General features: G+C 41.1%; 2 protein-coding genes across 2 annotated transcripts; both read left to right on the forward strand.

Moving 5' to 3' along the window:
* The first annotated feature begins 3,853 nt into the window (after positions 1-3,853).
* obi1 (ORC ubiquitin ligase 1) lies at positions 3,854-11,105 on the forward strand. The gene is made up of 6 exons (XM_079997572.1): positions 3,854-3,967; positions 4,210-4,345; positions 5,676-5,767; positions 7,697-7,918; positions 8,160-8,248; positions 9,267-11,105. Exons 1-6 carry the CDS (start codon positions 3,896-3,898, stop codon positions 10,630-10,632), a joined length of 1,977 nt encoding a protein of 658 aa, XP_079853698.1. The 5' UTR covers positions 3,854-3,895; the 3' UTR covers positions 10,633-11,105.
* A 1,897-nt stretch (positions 11,106-13,002) lies between these two features.
* Positions 13,003-14,692, forward strand: pou4f1 (POU class 4 homeobox 1; the record flags this gene model as incomplete). Its single annotated transcript, XM_079997336.1, has 3 exons — positions 13,003-13,125; positions 13,670-14,031; positions 14,062-14,692. 3 exons carry the CDS (start codon positions 13,003-13,005, stop codon positions 14,690-14,692), a joined length of 1,116 nt encoding a protein of 371 aa, XP_079853462.1.
* Between the last annotated feature and the right edge of the window lie 5,276 nt (positions 14,693-19,968).

A 19,968-nucleotide genomic window follows, 5' to 3' on the forward strand; every position in this document is an offset into this window, starting at 1 on the left:
TAAATGTCTTCTTTTATTTTTATTTTATTCTTTTATATATTGAATACCAGAGGAAAATGTCCAAGTTGCTTTAAAAGTTGATAAAGCTTCCCATCCCCATTTATTATTCGGTAATTGGCTTTGGTAATGTTTCCCAGAGAGACTTCATCTCCTTCCCCTGACACCTTTTCTTTTTTCTGCTCATGCAATGATGTTTGATCAGATTTATTATTTTCCTCTTTTTCTGTAAATCAAGGCCATTAAAAAAAAACTAAAAAACAATAATAAATAAAAACTAATAAAATAATCGAATTTCAAAATTCACCTGTAAATTTCCACAATGTATAAATACACAATGAATAGAAATAGTCAATAAAACGGTAAATATGTCAATTTAAAGAGAGGCTCGGATTCATTCCTTATACGCTGAAAACACTCAGGACAAATAAAACTATAAGAATAAATAGCGACGCTCAGTCTACAAGTATTTAATGTGTCCATTCAATCCTAATCCCTGTGTGACTGGAGCTTTACATAAAGAGCAGGAATTGTTGGATTAGATAAGAGTAATGTCTGTCCAGAAGGTAATAAATTCAGGGCGTTTATTATGCTACGATAACATCGCCCAGCAATGGTACCCCTGATAAAATATCAGGGGTACCTTACAATTCCTCCACGGCCTACTGGGGGGGGGCGCGCCTCACAGTTTGAATACCACTGCATCAAACAGATTGGTAATGGTTTTGGTAGGTTTTTATATATATATATATATATATATATATATATATATATATATATATATATATATATATATATATATATATATATTTACAGATCTACGTGTCATCTATCTATGTACAATACAATGTTCATTTCATTAATTATTGTCTATGAGCACATTTTAATTATTTCTATTTTTATTGTTTTTCTGTTATTTTTTAGGAAGATTTGTTGTTTATCATAAGGGTTTAGTGCAGTGTTTCTCAAATGGGGGTCCCCGTACCCCTAGGGGTACTACAGAGTTACTGAAGGTGGTACCCGAAAAATGTAAAAAGATTGTTTAAAAAATTAGTTATATATAATGTATGGAAAAAAAACCCACATATGACGTACATACAGTACATCATTTATGTTCATTTTCTTTTTTTTTTTAATCCCAATTCCAGTGAAGGGGGTACTCATCTGAAAAAATTATCTTAGACTGGGTACACTACTATAAAGGTTTGACCACGAGGTTAGTGTATATTACCATATTTTATTGTGTAATTTTAATTTTAATATATATTTGCAATTTTTTCCGCATACTGTAGTACCATTTTCTTTGTATCTATCTATCCATCTATCCATCTATCCTTTTGTTTTTTTACACATTAAGCTTTGTGTGTCCCCCACACAATGTCAGCAGTTTATCAACCTCTAACAAAGAAGGAATATACATTGATTCAGCCTCTTGTCCATTTATAATCTAAACTCATGATCTATAACAGCGTGCTGTCAGTGCATGGACATTGCTGCTGTCGGCTAATCTGCAAGTGAAATTAATACACTTCACTTAGTAAACCTCTGAAGCAGGTTTCAAAGCAAACACTTTAATTTTGATATAAATAAGTGATGGACACAATGAAACACAGGAACAGAAGTTGAATCATAAAGCTGTCACCTATCTTTTGCTTTTGGTCCCTTAATTGAGCTGTGTTAGCTCTTTAATGTAGCGTCTCGAGCCAATTACCGGATAATTATGTGTAGTAAAAAAAAAAAAAGGTGTAGAAATTGCTGACACATAAAAAAATAACTACATTAAAAATGGCTAATTGGCATCTTGTCCACCCCGCCAAAACGGTTACACATTCATCCACGAAACCCAGTTAAATTCTCACAAAAGTAATTTGAGTCATACGGTGAGAGTAATTAATTGGTAGCCTGGAGCAAACGAATGGTAGCTCATTCAATCATGTTTCACATAGAAATCTATGAATTGATAGATAGGTTTATTTATTATAACGATGCATGATCACACATAAACAACTTTATTAATAGAAATGTAATGGTTTTGGTCCATAATAACTGCAGCAGAACACTCCAAACACTCTGTTCCAACTACTGGGAAACAGATATAAGCGATGGCAGTCAAATATGGTCCAGAAGTCCAATGCATTTTTCTTATTCATTTATTAGTCATCTTATTTCCAATATCACATCTCATTTATGTCTTGTGTCCTGAGTACTTGAGTTCATTTACTCGGCACCGCTTGGATAAAGCTTCTTTCCCCACTGGGTTTATAAAATACAAAATAAATGAAAAATAAAGAATGATGACAACAAATCTCAGGCTTATGACTTTAAGGTATCAATCTCAAAGATTTTCATTGAAAGTGAAAATAGACAACTGTTTTGCGTTTACTTATCATTATGAAGTTAATGTTGATTGCACAGTGTGGGTATAGAATAATGACACCATGTGTGTTTCGATTGGTTCCCTATAAGCCTCCGTATCACTATGCATCCAGACTGCCACCGGGTACGAATTCCCGGGAATGTGATGAATTTACAGCGGTGCGTCACAAGAAGTGTGTCAACCAATGTGCAACCATCAGTGGAAATGGCGGAAGGTGGAGCAAATCTACTCCAGGTTGATCATAAACCCTTGAATATAAAAACGACTCGTTGATCTCAGCCAGTCTTGGACGTTGGTATCGACGTTGACGTATTGGGAGTTGAAAAGTTGTCTGTTGCCCCTTTCAATAAATGTCTGATAAGTCACTATCCATCTCCGAATGAGGCAACACAAAGGTGATTGAGCCTGTCGCCCCCTGATGAAAGCCGTTGCATTTGCAGTATTATAAGTATTAAGAAGCGGGTGTCTGTGTCCTGCCATGCAAACACACACCACATGCATTCACTGATGACTATGTACGTTACATAGCGTTAACATACGTTTGGTTATTTACATCACAATCAAGTTCATCAATATATATTATGACTTGTACGTAAGGTTATTTTCATAACAACCCTTTTTTTGTTTTAGTAACTTGTACATTTTATAGATACCGTCTCAGGAGACATCATTCAGAATCGGAATCGGAATCAGAACCAGAATCAGCTTTATTTCGCCAAGTATGTTCACATACATATAAGGAAATGGCTGGGTTTTTTTGTTTTTTTTCCCATTACTCTCCATGTACAAACATTGACCAGACAAACTGCTGAAACAAAGACAACAAGCTAGACATAAACATTTAACTACTATATACAGATGTAAAAGTATATAAAAGTATATATATATATATATATATATATATATATATATGCAACAGCAGTGAAATTGTAGCAGTAAGGCAATAGTGCAATGGTGCATTATTATTATTATTATTATCATTATTATTATTATTATTATTATTATGTTGTTGTTGTTATTTTATATACCTGGGGAAGGTGGATTGACACTATATGCATGTGTACAATGTACAGTATTACACCCTGGACCTTGGCAATCAACCATTATAACGAGAAATTGTCGCATAATTGTAACTCCATATGACTCTTTAAAGCTTCTAAAATGTAATGTTTCCACGTAGAGAGTCATTCTTTTCGATTTCTTTGCAATTTCCTTCAATTACGAGTCGTTGTTTTCATTAGATCGTGTTCCCTCGGAGCCGGCTCGGAGCGACCCGTTTCCATCCCGTCGGCCTCTGATGACAAACCCAACCGGGGCGGATGGGCTCCTCCTTTTTGAACCTCGGGACTCGCCGTAGTCGGCCGAGCCGGCGCGCTTTTGGGACGTGCGTTCCCCTGGAAGCGCCGCGCGCGCACAGACACAAACACACACTGGGCGGAAAAACCAAAAAAAAAAAAAACCAAAACAAAAAAAAAAAAACCCCCAAACAACAAAAAAAAAAAAAAAAAACCTCCAAAAAACATGGAGCACAACTTCCAGACCTCCACACTCTCCCTGACCTTACCCATATCGTGTCAGATATGCCTCGGAAAGGTAATTTAGTGTTGTTTTTGGTTTCGCTAACCGCTTCCGTAACCGACGCGAAACCGGGTTAGCTAAATTACCCGGTCGCAGACCGTCCGAGCCCCGCGTTAGCTCGTCTCAAAACGCCTCCCGCTGCCGGTGATTGACGCCGCGATAGTAACTGTGCTGCACCGCCGGTTACTGTCGCTAAAAAAAACCCCAAAAAACAACAAACACAAAGCAAATGTCAAACTCGTCCTTCCCCCTCCCAGGTTCGGCAGCCCGTGGTCTGCTCCAACTACCACGTGTTCTGCTCCGGCTGCATGGAGACCTGGCTGCAGAAAGCCAGCCAGTGCCCCACATGCAGGGCCCCCATCACCGCAGACAGCCCCTGCAGGGAGATCCTCGGTGAGTTTGCTTTAGCCCCGATAAAACGCGAAGCAGGTAGAAGTTATCCTTCAGGCCCCAGATGCATGACTTGGAGGACAAGCGTCCGGTTCCAAGTACTATTGGATAGCAGGAGTATACACCAGAGGCAGGGCGAGTTTATTTTGTATGGCACATTTCATACACAGTGCTTTAGACTAGGCATCAGATACACAATATAAAAGCACAGAACAACAAAATATGGGTATAATCACAGGGATAATGGGTGAAATTTAATGTATAATTTAAAACAATCATCTTTCTATGCATTGTGTAGAAAAGACTGAGAGGTAAAAACTGGGGACTGTGTTGACCGCTTGGGATGTAAAATACCCCCTTAACACCCACAATCAGATCAAATTGTGGGAGAGGGCAAAACACAGCATCACACATTTAAATACTTTGTCCCCCGCTCCCCCATCCAGTAGTTCACACACGATAGGATTTAGCAAGGACAGGGTCCGCGAATCTTGGGGTTCTGGCAGATGCTATTGGAGCCGAAACGTGAGCGTCAAGTTTTATCTATAGCCCTTTACCACAGTTACAGCCTGAGTGCAATTTTTTGTGATTAGATGGTTTTTTTATACCCATCCGTTATGCTTCCCAGAACTCATCTCCTGGGATGACAGAACTAACAATACTAGCATTACATAGGCTGAAATGTACGGTTTGCAAAGCCAGCGACCTGTGGAGGAGACACTGTTTGCAGGGTTCTTACCAGATCCAAGGAGGATCCTCAGAAATATTGGAATGACTTGAAAATAGCCCCTTTTTTGTGCTGAAGTGCTTGAAAACTCCTCGAGAAAAAAACACAATCATTGAAAACCTGTGATATTCACCCTGGTTTTGTTTTATGCAATTGTAATGTAATATAAAATAAAAAAATCGGAATCTCTTTTACAATAGTTTGTGCTAGGGAAATGTGCATTTAATCTAGCATGGTTGGAAATAGACACTTAAATTGTAGATGACAATGAGATAATAGACAATGAGATTAAGATTATATTATATTGAAATGTTGTCCTTGAAAGTCCTTGAAAATGAGAAACTAGTGCTTAAAACGGTACTTGAAAGTGCTTGAATTTCATTTTGTAATGCCAGAATGAACCTTGTCATGTGTTGACATTTGGATGATATGAGTGTGACCACGTTTATTTGACGTGGGTGGTGTTGACGAAAACGGGAGTCTTTCCTCGACCCCAAATTGAACCCCGAATGTAGCCTGGGTTCGTGGTAGACGTTTTACTTGAGCCCCTGTAGCGTAAAGTGTATTCTGCTCCTTTGTTTACCTGCTTGTATGAAACTCTTCCAGGCGGCACCAATGAAAGCGAGCACAGCGACAGCCATTATAAGAAGAAATGCCTGAGGAAAACCAGGGGAGAGCTGCTTCTGCGAGAGTACGAGGTATCATAATGTTCTTGTCCATCAAATGTTTTCTATAGCATAATGATAACAAAGTAGCGGCAAGCAGCTATAGTCATTTAATTCAGCTGGTGTATGGAATGTACCTGTACAGGGTATTCACCTCATGTAGTATTTGGCGCCTTGAGCGACAACTGCATCCATAAGATTTAGGCTGTCAATTAACTTTCCACACCTCATAGTCGGGTTGCCAAGCAGATTATATACAGTCTATGCTGTTAGAATTGTTGTATGGTAGTAGGGCTGGGCGATAAAACAATCTCGATCATTTTCACGATAAAATCTTCCATGATAACGATGATAAATTTCACATTTATTTTCGATACAGTTCGATACCGTCCATCTGTTTTTCCTCTGCCTACAAAGACACTACACAAACAGCCAATCGTACAGCAGAGAAACAAACATGTGACACCAACAGCCAATCGTACAGAGCAGAGAAACAACCATGTGACTCCAACAGCCAATCGTACAGCAGGTGCACCGCACCGTGGGGATGAAGGCCCCCGGAGCTGATGCGGCGGATCTTCCTCAAAGGTCAATTTGAACTCAAACTCGCCCTCCTCCCAACCTAGCGCGGCCTGGCCATCTCCGCAAAAGCAGAGCGTTTAAAGAAAGAATCCACAATTTTCACTGACATCTGGTCTGACGCGGTCGAATAGCGTCCCCACATATTATCATAGAGACAGATTTGGGAAATTTTCGGACTGTTCTCAGACGACAGAGATGATTATATTTCAATGTGTATAATATATATTATTTGTTAACATATTTTTTTGTTTACATTTTTTTTTGTTTATTCAGTGTTTTATGTAAAGCCATTAGAACACACTCAAAACTGTAAATTTTGCATTATTTCTATTCAATATATATATCATGATAATTCTCGACATCGACCAATATAAAAAACATATCGTGATAACACTTTTGGCCATATCGTCCAGCCCTACGTAGTAGTGTATCATGTAGAAATTAATTTCAAAATTAGTTCAAATGGGGGAAATGGTAAACATGGAAAATGTAATTAAATGTGAAGCATTCAAAGTCTGGCAATGTCAAGCAGAAAAAAGAATTGCAATGGTGAATGGGCAAAATAAATGACAAATACGTTTGAAGCCATAAACAATAAGCGTTGCTATATATTTCAGGGAATTCAAGATGGAAGAAAATCCAACACAGAGAAAATTCTCACTATTATGTTTGTTGAACTCAGCATGACCCGGGGGAATCGGAGGGGAAAATAATCATGGTTTTAGGCCAAGCTCTTCAAAAGTGATGAATCAAATGTAAATCTTACTTTGGCCTGTTGGTTGCGCTTGCGGAGCAGACCCCATGAACGGGTGCAACCATGTTCAGCCCTTAATGATTAATGAGCAGGATGATAAGTGAGCATGTAATTTTGAACATGCCACCTTAAGCAATCTATATAATGTTAAACTGTGTACCTTGGTTACCTTTTTACCTTGACAGAAATTCATATACTGCCACTGGCTTTTACCAGCAGCTGCTGTAGTCGCTATTTGGAGAATGACAATTTTCCCTTTTCACCTCTCCATTGACTTTCATTGCTCTCACAGTCCCAAAAATAAACTTGGAGTCAAAATGCCGATGCACAGTTCGTAATTGCAGATTTAAATGTTGCCATTTTAAATATTCTATTAAAATTTTGCTTGCCATAGATTTCTATAACTGACTGTCGAGGGTCGAAATATTTAAAATGTAAAAATTGGTATATAAAAAAAAAAAAAGTACCATTTAGGCTTCAGTATCAGAATGTAATTGAAAATTGTTCCATAATAGCCAGCCCTGCTCCCCAGCATAACTGCCCCAGCACAATTATTGTTCCAATCTTTAATTCAATTTCCTTTATCCTCCACTGCGGTTCACTTTCCTGTCCTCCCACCCCAACAGGACGAGATTGACGGCCTCCTCAAGGAGAACAAGGAGCTGAAAATGAAAAACCAGAGTCTGGAGACGCAGCTGAAGAGCGCTCTGGACCCGTGCAGTGTGACCGCTGTGCACGCCGAGGACAAGAGCGTTGACCCCTACGTCCTGGAGGAGCTGACAGGGAAGCTGAGAGCCGCCACCGAGGTCTGCAGTAAAGTCAATGAAGACATGGAGAAGCTCAGGGAGGTGCGGCTGCAATGAACAAACCCAAGTCATCATTTTTTTTTCCTTTTGTACAGTTTTATTCTCTGTTTTTTCTTCCCGGGGTGGTATACATCGCGAGACATGCTTCATAGAATACTTAACTGTTAGATCATTTAAATCCATTTACATATACCTTGCATCATATATGTTCCATTGAAGGACTTCAGTTAGGCCTTAGTTGCATTAGTTCAGTGTACTGAAAGCACATGTTTTCCGCCTGCAGGCCAATAAGACGTTGAGATCGCAGAACTTTGACCTTGTACAAGAGAACATGCGACTGAAAGCAGAAGTGGCGAGCAGATCTCCTCAGAAGTACGTATCCTCGTCCATGATCCGCTCCTGGGGCCTGTTCGTTGCCCTTTTGTTGAGGTTTTGATCTAAAATGGAATTGCCAGACATGCATGTTGTTTCTGTTTAGCTTCCCAAACTTGATCAGCCCGGAATGCACTTGTCAGAAGGATTGCTACACTAATGATAGGTCACATTTATTCAATTGGACATGTGAGGTGTCATCTGCTTGTTTTTACAAAACAACCACATCATTGCTTTTAAACATGTAATGACACCTCCTGCTGTAATTTGAAATACAATATAGTTGAGCCTTTTTGTCCTACCTTTTTAAGTTGATTGATAACTCACACAAATTGATTCCTGGGAATTTGAGAGCCACTTAAGTGGCAAAGGGAGCTAAGAGGCCATTCAACTTCCATTCAGCAACTCTGACAATGGAAATGGATGTAACTACAGATGCAAGTTATGAGGCCACTTACCTTCCTCGTTCGTCACTCAGCAGCCTCTGAATTTTTCATTTCGATCAGAAATCTTCGCAGGTGAGCTTCTAAATGGAATCACCAACTGCATCTCCCTCTAATGTCTAAGAGGATCTTCTGTGATACTCGCTGACCCTTCAGGTCAAAAAATTCTTTATAATACTTTCTGTTGAAACCACGGTGTTGTTTTTAAATCTTTCAATAAGAAAAACAATTATGGCTTACCACTACATGTAAATATAGGCGTGTAGCGGATTATATCTGCTACGTTGCTTTTCTTCAGACTTTGTTTTAGTGAGCATTGAAGGGGCTGATATCTTATTTGCGCTTCCTTTCGATCTTTTCAGATTACAATTACATCACGTTTAGATGTTTTTGTGTTATTTATCATGGCTTTGCCTTTATTAGAGTAGTTATTTTTGTATTATATTTTCTGTAGCATTTTCTCTCCTGAAGGCACTTAACCCATTGTACTCTCCTAGCTGAGATTTCTTAATCCAGGCAGTCGACTGTCTGTGATGCTGAACTCTTCGAAAATTGACTAAACAATCCCTCCTCAGGTTTGGTCGTTATACAGTGGCGGCGCTGGAGGCTAAAATCCAGCAGTATGAGCGGGATGTGGACCACCTGAAGAGGGCGCTGCAGCGCAGTGACCAGTACATTGAGGATCTGGAGTCACGGGTTGGTCAGTGTGAGAGGAGACCTCCTGTCCTGCAGGAGGGGGCAACTGAGGACAACAAGACCGGCTCAGAAGACCCCATGGAGCAACAAAAAATCAAGATGATGAGGAGAAGCTTAAGCGACACTGAAAGGGAGTCAATCTGCAGTAATCCGGAAGCAGAAAGCCAAACCCTTCCTGGCAGTCAGATTTTACTCTTCACAAGCTCCGCGGGGGCTTCCGATCAGAGAGATTTTGCGGGGCCAGCTGGACAACACAATTTGAGGGAATTTGATAGCCCCTCCTCCAGCTTTTTTCCCACCACCCCGTCTTCAGCCTTCCGTTCCCTGACTTTGAAGAGCCCGGGTCTTCGTGAGAAGAAAGTAGCGTTTCAGCCGGGGTCTTATCTGAGGAGGCTCAGTTTCGAAGAACTCCCAAGTTCTGAGAATGGTGAGAACACCGCCTCTCACACCGAAAACCAGTTCACTGTCGTCTCTAAATTTCCCCAGGCCCTGCCCGCAACAACAAAAATGGAGGCCTCAAAGTCCACTTTCTGGGGCGATTGGCAGGGAGCCGACTCTAACGATCAATCCGGTTTTGGACCGAGTACAGAAGAGTTGCCGATGGCCAAAGCAGTCACATCTGATGGCGTCCTAGGCCGCTTCCAGATTTCCAGCGAAGCGTCCATGGATGCCGCTTACCTGGACAAGATCTCTGAGTTAGACTCCATGATGCTGGAGGGAGAGAGCTCCAGCAGCCGTGGCTCACAGTTCTCCCTGGCCTCAGCTTCTCCGAGGGATCAAGACACCACCCTCGTCCCAGAACCTAAAACCGGTTCTGCCAGTGATGAAAGAGAAGGTCACATGATTTTAAATCGCCAGCAAAGCCAACCTCTGTGCAACGGCGATGGGACATTAACGGACCCTCAGGGGCACGCTGCAGAGGAAGGAAGTTCTAGGCTGGAGTCAGGTGGCCAAGGCGGTGCCCGAGCCCTAGATTCAGCAGTGATTGAAGGGACGTGTCAGACTGATGAGCTGTCCTTCGACATGCTGTTTGATCCATTGGTGGATAGCAAGGCAGGAACCTCTGACTCTCATTGTCCAGAAAGCCATCTCCATGATCACCGCGAAAACCCCTCCGCTGGCTGCGGGGACGGACCTGGCAACACAAGAGACAGACACACATCCTCGGTCAGTCAGCCAATCAAGCGGAAATCTCACAGCCCCTTTACCACCAACAGCCCCACAAAACTTTCAAAGCTCATGTGAAGGTTTAATTTGTTTTCCCTGCATGCCTTCATAAGTGCCGTGTCAAATGACTACAAGTATTTCCGGCCGTAGTTAGCCATGACAAAGCATTGGCAGCAGTGATTTCATGAGCTGTTCTGGACCACATCTTAGACTCGGAAGCGTAAGAACTCAATTTGTACCATGAAACTTGATCTTTCCCTGAATGCTTTCTCTCGGTACTTGCTGTTTTCATGTTGTATACATTAAGACTTAATGTGACTTTTTGTCTAGTTCCCATGAAATTTCGGTAGCAGCAAATAGGAATTTTGTTAAACGGGTGGTTCTATGCATACCCTTTACCTGACTCTTTAGAATTGCATCTCTTCATAGGGGTTTTTAGAACCATACTGTGTAGTGTTTTGCTCCTTTTGCGTATAGAGAACAAGTTTATCTCATTAGTCATTGTGTCAATAAATATGGAAATTCTCTCTCAGTCTGCTGAATATGGACATTAAAGGCAAATAAATAATGTGTGAACATGCTGTTATTAAAAAGTATTTTTCAGTTGTATGTCTTATCCAAAATTCTTCTGACCATATTGAAAAAAATGGGGTGTTTGCAGCGGTGATGCTGAAATCTTTACGCCCGTTGAGCTATGGAAGAACTAGCCACTTGAAAATCTATATTGATAATTTTTCACATTTTCAATGGTTTGAAGATAATTGCCTCTCCCTCTCCCCCTCTCTCTCTCTCTCTCTCTCTCTCTCTCTTTCTCATTACATATTTTGTTGTACAATTTATCTTCTATCCAGTTGCTTTACTTAACTTATAAGTTAAAAACACCCCTTTCCCACCAGCCTGTTGGGGAAGGGGTGTACTGTTTGTGTCTTTAAAAGCCTCTTGTAAAGCCAAACATCACAGACCTCACGCTCGGTGATCCAGTGTAGCAGAAAGCGCCTTATTTATTATGCAAATTTAACGATATCATTTATATTTCACATACCTCTAATCGCTGCATGAAATTTTAATCGGGTTACCGTTGTGGTTTGAATAAATGAAGTGTTAATTCATTGGGATTAATTAATTTAGCTAAAGACTGTACAGGGTGACGCCGGTGTATTAAATCAATTTGTTTAGTGCTCGGTGGGTGTTAATGATAAGGCGGTGCCTTCTGCAAGGGTTAATGGAGAATAAATCACTGTGGGCCAGGGTTATGGGTTTAATACCGCTACTTACATTCATAACAATTTGTCATTAATAATGATAACTTTAATTGTAATAAACACACTTTACAAAAAAAATCGCATTCATGTGCAAAACAAGATTGTGAGAGAGGTGCATTTGGCAAACGTTTACCAGGTATTTAAAAACAGCCATGTAAACATTTGTCTTTGTAATTAATGTTAGTTCAACGTTTTTTGTTTTTTTTGTTTTTTTTTTAATTCCTCACATTTGTAACGCAGTAATAATCATTTCCTTTATTTATACATCGAAAGTCCCGTGGAGATCACGATCTCTTTTTTTCTGCAGGCGCGACCTGTCCACACGCATCCAGGTACACCCACGATGTACGATAAGATAAAAAAAAAAAACAATCAAGAAATGTCAGATAATCTTGAAATGTGTTTTATTTGTCTTTTAAACCAGTTTCTAAAAAAAATAAATAATAATAATAATCAACATATAGATCATAGATATGATAAACGAGATGTGCAAATCAAACGTAGCTAGACTAATAAAGAAATATAATCTAAATAAGAAAAAAAATATATATACACATCGAGCGAAAATATATAATAAAGAATAATGTGTAAAAATAATAAATATATATATATATATAAAGCAAAATAAGTATGCACGTATTTGGCCAGCAGAGTATATATGTAAATCAAATACTAATGAACCCACGCTGATAAGTAAATACTCCCTCTATAACTAACAGCTAGTGTTTTAGGATCGCATTACGCTGCTAAATTCAATTTTGGGCATCCAAGTGGGGCCTGAAGTGCCGTTCGGGGGTGGGTGGGGTGGAGGTGGGGGTGGGTGGGTGGGGGTGGGTGGGGGGGGTGGGCGTAGGAGCCGCAATCTGACGGCCCCGCTCGCGGCTCGGGCAGCGCCGCCACGTCTCGCGAGAGCAGCCGCGCGGGACTGGGCGAGATGTGAGGCGCTCAGGTGCGAGCGGCTCCCTCAGCCCCGGCAGTGGCGAACAGGAGACAGATAAGTGCGTCGGAGAGAGACTGCAGGCATCGCTGTGATCTCCGGCTCTGGGCTGCAGTCGACACGGAGCGGCGGCGGCGGCGGCGGACGACCCAGCTCCATCGTTCCCGGACCGGACCTATGCGCGTTCCTCCCCCCCCGCGCGCCGCGCTCCTTTATTCCCGCGCACTTTAACCGGAGAAGCTCGCCACGATGATGTCCATGAACAGCAAGCAGGCGCACTTCGCCATGCATCCCTCCCTGCCGGAGCACAAGTACACCAGCCTGCACTCCAGCTCGGAAGCCATTAGGAGAGCCTGTCTACAAACTCCACAGGTAAAAAAAAAAAAAAAAAAAATCCCAGAAAACTTCCACTTTGTGCTTTTTTTTTTGGGGGGGGGAGGAGAGTGTGGGGGGGGGGGGGGGCTGCGCGTACCGCTGAATGTGCGTAATAACAAGCGGCGCTCCAAGGCACATTGTGCCAAGACGCGCCTAATGTTTTTTTCATGCATCACTCGAACCGTCTGTGATCTTTTTTGAAAGCGTGCTCACTCAAAGCTCGTTTTTTTTTCTTTTAGTTTTTTTTTACTATTTCTGTATTAATTTTTATGACTTGGGGGGAAGGGGGGGGGGGGGCTTCTGGAGGAATAATCCAGCTGTGTTATGTGTTGTCAAAGGTCCCCGGCTGACAGAACCATTTATTCATGTTTTTTTTTCTTCTTCTTCTTCTTCTTCTTCTTTTCTCTCTCATCACTCTGTCTTTGTTCTTTTTTTTTTTTTCGGTCCTTTATCTTTTTCCTCCTCTCTCTCTCTCTCTCTCTCTCTCTCTCTCTCTCTCTCTCTCTCCTAACCCCCCCCCCCCCCCCCCCCATCCATGCAGCTCCAGAACAACATCTTCGCCAGCCTGGATGAAACGCTGCTGGCCCGCGCCGAGGCTCTGGCCGCCGTCGACATCGCCGTGTCCCAGGGCAAGACGCACCCGTTCAAGCCCGACGCCACCTACCACACGATGAACACCGTGCCATGCTCGTCCGCGTCCACCGTGCCACTCGCCCACCACCACCACCACCACCACCACCACCACCAGAACCACCTCGAGTCGCCGGACATCATGGACCACATCAGCCCGCCGCCGCTCACCCTGATGAGCTCGCACGACGGGGTCGGCGGCGGCGGCGGCGGCGGGGGCGGCGGGGGCGGCGGCGGGCTGATATCCTCCTCCGCTCACCCGCACCCGCACCCGCACACGCACCCGCACCCGCACCCGCACCCCCACGCGCACCCGCACTCTCACATGCACGGCCTGAGTCACCTCTCCCACCAGGCCGCCATGAACATGAACTCGCCCCTCACCCACCACGGGCTCCTGCCGGGCCACCACGGCGGGGGACTCCCCAATAACGGACTTCCCTCCATCAGCGACTCGGACGCCGACCCGAGGGAGCTGGAGGCCTTCGCGGAGCGCTTCAAGCAGCGGCGGATCAAGCTGGGGGTGACCCAGGCGGACGTGGGCGGCGCCCTGGCCAACCTCAAGATCCCGGGCGTGGGCTCGCTCAGCCAGAGCACGATCTGCCGCTTCGAGTCGCTGACGCTGTCGCACAACAACATGATCGCGCTCAAGCCCATCCTGCAGGCCTGGCTGGAGGAGGCGGAGGGCGCGCAGCGGGAGAAGCTGAGCAAGCCGGACATCTTCAGCGGCGGCGAGAAGAAGCGCAAGCGGACCTCCATAGCGGCCCCCGAGAAGCGCTCGCTGGAGGCCTACTTCGCCGTGCAGCCGCGGCCCTCGTCCGAGAAGATCGCGGCCATCGCGGAGAAGCTGGACCTGAAGAAGAACGTGGTGCGCGTTTGGTTCTGCAACCAGAGACAGAAGCAGAAACGCTTGAAGTTCTCCGCCGCGCACTGACGGGGGTGGGGGGGGGGGGGGGGGGGGGGGGTGGGGGACGGACCTCCCGACAAAACAAATTCGTTTTGGGACTGAATTCGGGGACCAACGGAACAATACGACACCTTTTCGGTCTTTTGTGTCTCCAACTCTTTTAAAATGTTGGCGCGCTCCGGGCTTCACGATATCTCCTTTATTTTTCACGTTATCGGTGAATGTGAAGTATGCAAATAGAACAGAGCTCTCTCTCTCTCTCGCACACGCACACACACACACACACACAGACAGACACACACACACACACACACACACACACACACACACACACACACACACACACACACACACACACACATCAGACAGACACACACACCCGTTTCGCTCAGTTGTTTCGAGGGAAAGTACACCGACGTCGACATTGCCTTTTAAAAAAAAGAGGTAATTTGCTTGATTCCAGCGAGTTATTTTCTTCTACTTCTAGGACTATTATTTGAAGTATATAGCCATTAACGATTTACCTCATTGATTGTTCAACTGTCTTTGGTTTGATCTTTTCTTTTGTTTATTTATCTTTCGTTGCCGTTGTTGTTATTGAATTATTAACGGATCTCATTAATTTATTCATCTGTTGGTTATTTATCGTTTTGGAGGAAGCTGTAAATTCAAATGAGGTTGCAAACCTTACTATGGCTATAAGTCAAGAATCCTGTAGGCCTGCATGGAATCCCAATTCACAGCGTCAGAGTGTGGACGCACAAGGCTGTTACATCTATAAATATATTTATTTTCAACTTGCACAGAAACGGAATTGGTTAGGACGAAATGGTTTTGTATATATATAAAATTATTATTATTATTTTTATTTTTATTATTATTATTATTAGTAGTAGTAGTAGTAGTAGTAGTATTAATATTAATAATAATAATAATAATAATAATAATAATAATAATAATAATAATAATTAATAATAATAACAATATCACTTTATCACTTCTCAGAGCTAATTTCCTGGATTTTGGAGACCGATTTTATGCCCAATTTTCTATCAAACATCATTGGCTTCCACTAAAAAAAAACAACAACAACAAAAAAAAAACAGAAAAAAAAAAAAAACCATCTTAAATGCATGATAGCCTTCCTGGCTGCATTGAGAAACGAAAATGGTCACGATGATTTAAAGACTGTTTCTTAGACTATGTATTTTAGTTTGCCGTGCAAACACTATGCATTGGAATCACCACATCCGAATACACCCATAATGATAAATTATTTTATGGAGGGTGTAAGTCACTGTTATAAATGCCTGTTTTTTTCACATCCAGGTCACCATGATGTTTGTCGTGTTAATTGTTGTGTCAGTAAAATACTTTACTTTGTGCACAAATATGTTTACAACCTGCGGAGACGTCGTGCGTCGTGGACATGCCTCCGTCGACACTTTCCCACTCTCCTCTCTCCTTCTCTTACTTTCCATTTGGTGTTATTCATCCTGTAAGCCAAAATCCAACAGAGGAGCTGTGGTCCAGAAGTCTTCTAATAAATGAACAAAAACTAAGCGACTTCTGTGTTTTGATTGGGCCGGTCACCAATAGGCGCTCTCATCAATTTTAATTTAAATGTCGGACAATAAAGGCTCCTATAAAATAAAATAATATTTCAGCTACAGCAAATTAATGAAACGCCGGAAATGCGCTGAAATGCATTTATTCGTACTATCATTAAATATCCGATGAATTTTTACCATCCTTATCCAAATCATTATTAGCGAATGCTTTAACCAGTTATATTTCCAATGTGTGCATTAACTTGATCAAACATATAAGTTTAATTATAACATTTTAAAAATAGTACTATGTTCAGTAATGGACTACATTACTCCAGTTGGTGTACTCCAGTGTAATTAAACATGGCCTGGATTTGAAGAGACAAAATCCTGTCTTGAAGAATAACTTGTATCGACACTTATAAATATTTATCAAATATGAATACAAAATGAAAGAGTAAATAGCAAGAAAAATCAAAAATCAACTATAAGATATTTTTAAATAATAATAATGAAGGTGATAATAATAATAATAATAATAATAATAATAATAATAATAATGGTCATATCCATATCTCAGACCTTGATAACGTTATTTACGTTATTGCTAACGAAATAACATAAATAGCATACTGGTATTATTTATTTATCGTTTATTGTTATAGTATATATGCCAAATATTCTACTTAGCTCTCATAAGAACAAATAACTTCACGTAATTATCGTTATAGTTATATTATTCGTCATGTATTAAAGACTCCAAATAGGGCCTATGGGAATTGATATTTTGAAGTAGATGGGACATCTTAAATTATACTGTTCAAAAAATGACCTTTACATCTATGGTATCATATGAACAACATCGCTTATGTGCTACACCCAGCAATGAACATTTAATGGAAACCCAAATCAGTTTACAATGACAATGAATTGAAAGAAAAAACTTTAAAACGATTAATTTACTCTAGTGTGTGACTAATAACTTCCTCTAAATATTCCCATCCACTATAATCTACTGGAGTTTCTTTTTTCTCATTTTTAATATTGTGTGGGCTTCATTTTTCTCCACTGCATTTGGAAGAAAGAGGAAAAAAAAAACACACCCGAATTTTTAAATGCAGTTGATGCAATATTAATCGAGCTTTCCTGATATAAAATGCAATATTTGCAGGCAGCTTTCGGGGTTTGAGGGGAACGCGGGTGGAAGACGCCGCAGCTTCATTCGCAGGAAGCTGCGTTTTATTGCTTTTCTGTAGCTTTTGGCAACAGGAAAGGAGCGCAGCACCGACGGGAACAAGCGAGAAGACTTTGCTTTGACTCTCTGACGCCCGGCCGCAGCATCGGCAGGTGAGTGTTTGATTCCCACTTTCATTATGGGATATCCCTGCTGAGAAACGCACGGGTCCGAGCCTCACAAGACCAAGAGAGAAAAAAAAAACATTCAAATTTTTGTTATTTACATTTCGGCTGTTGAGATGTAAAATCGCATGCCAAGGGAATTTGAATGATTTCTCCCTTTTTCTTTTCTTTTAACTAAGGGGTGGGAAAGACACATTATCTTTATACTTTCAGAAAATAAGGTTTATTTCACATCAATATTAAACGCTTTCATTTCTCTGCTCACAAACACATCAAGGCCCAAATGTTTTTAATTTTATTATGCAGGTTTAAAAAATACCGGTGCTCTGGCGAATGTTGTTAAACCTCGAAAAAAAAAAAATCTATTTTCGCCAGATGTTCCAACAGATAGATAGATAGATAGATAGATAGACAGATAGATAGATAGATAGATAGATAGATAGATAGATAGATAGATAGACAGATAGATAGATAGATAGATAGATAGATAGATAGATAGATAGATAGATAGATAGATAGATAGATAGATAGATAGATAGATAGATACTCGTAAGAACTACCTTTTTTCAATTTCGTGGAGTAACCTAGCATTCTATTTTTATTGGCAAACGGTTGGCATTTTACATATTGCTCAAATGAATGATAGTTTGACACTTCAGTGATCACTAAGATAAAGGAAGCTTTATAATGGCTGAGGTGAAACCCCTGATTCAGATGTAAATACCTTGCACTAAATGCTCAAGATAAGATAAAAAATAAAGAATAAGAAGTATACAATTGCTCTCTCTCTCTCTCTCTCTTTATAGATAGATAGATAGATAGATAGATAGATAGATAGATAGATAGATAGATAGATAGATAGATAGATAGATAGATAGATAGATAGATAGATAGATAGATAGATAGATAGATAGATAGATAGATAGATAGGACAAACTATAGATACATACTTCGTGTATATGTATATATATATATATATATATATATATATATATATATATATATATATATATATATATATATATATATATATATATATATATATATATATATATACATATATACACATTTCGTCGGGCTTTTACGGGGCGCTTTTTCCGTCCACTTGGCCCCGCGTTGCAGCTCCGTTTCAGAGCGGGGACTGCTGCATTATTGAGGGCTGTATCAAACAAGCTCTGGGTGCTGTCTCTCTACCCCCTCTCTCTCCCTCTCCCTCCCTCTCCCTCCCTCTCCCTCCCTCTCTCTCCCTCCCTCTCCCTCCCTCTCTCTCCCTCTCTCCGCACCGCACTGTCTGGCTGCACAATGGCTTCTAATATGGTAATGGCCGTAGGGGACGCCGCGGGTCCCGTCCCCAGCTGCCTGCAGGACCATATGTCAGCCCGTCACACAGGCTGCTCTATTAATCAGCCTGTTTCATCACCAACTGCACCCATATCACCATCATCATAACCCTGGACACCCATATCAAATATGGTGGAGTGTCATCTGTTCCTGGAAGGACCACGCTGATGTTCCCTGTGTGGGTGTTTTTATTCTTGTTGTTATTATTATTATTATTATTATTATTATTATTATTATTATTATTATTATTATTATTATTATTATTATCATTAACGAAAAGTGATTTGACCTACCTCCCCCGAAATACCTGATACTACATTGTTGAGGTGCTAGTTGAATAGTTCAAGATCGAGATCAAGAGGTTTATTTGTCACATACAGTTTTAGAGATCTGAAATATTATTATTATTATTATTATAATAAGCAAATTGTTCGCTTATTATTATTATTATTATTATTATTATTATTATTATTATTATTATTATTATTATTATTATTATTATTATTATTATTATTATCAATAGCAAATTGTTCGTTTATAATAATAATAACAATAATAATAATAATAATAATAATAATAATTATTATTATTATTATTATTATTATTATTATTATTATTATTATTATTCCGACATCAAAGCAATATTACTGACTTGAAACCATTTATTTGCAGGAGCGCATTATCACCTCGTCCCCCTTCCTCCTCCACCTCCTCCTCTTCCACCTCCACCTCCACCTCCACCTCCACCTCCACCTCCACCTCCACCCCCCCCCCCTCCTCCTCCGTGGGTTCCTTGCATGGCGGGACACTCTTAAGTACGGGGCTATGGCGGAACTCATAACTTAATTGCTCCGGGCTACTAGTCTGAGGCAGTAATTAATCTATACCGTGGATGTAAATAAACGGAAATTGGGCTGCTGACAGACGAGATGAGAGAGGGAGGGAGGGAGGGAGGGAGAGCGAGAGGGAGAAAATAATGATTTCACCCCACGTCACGGAAACTCACTCCACTTGGATTTATGAGCGCACCACTTTTTCACAAGAGCTGCAGGA

The sequence above is a fragment of the Zeus faber genome (assembly GCF_960531495.2).
Source record: "Zeus faber genome assembly, chromosome: 3".
In the NCBI taxonomy this organism is placed as follows: Eukaryota; Metazoa; Chordata; class Actinopteri; order Zeiformes; family Zeidae; genus Zeus; species Zeus faber.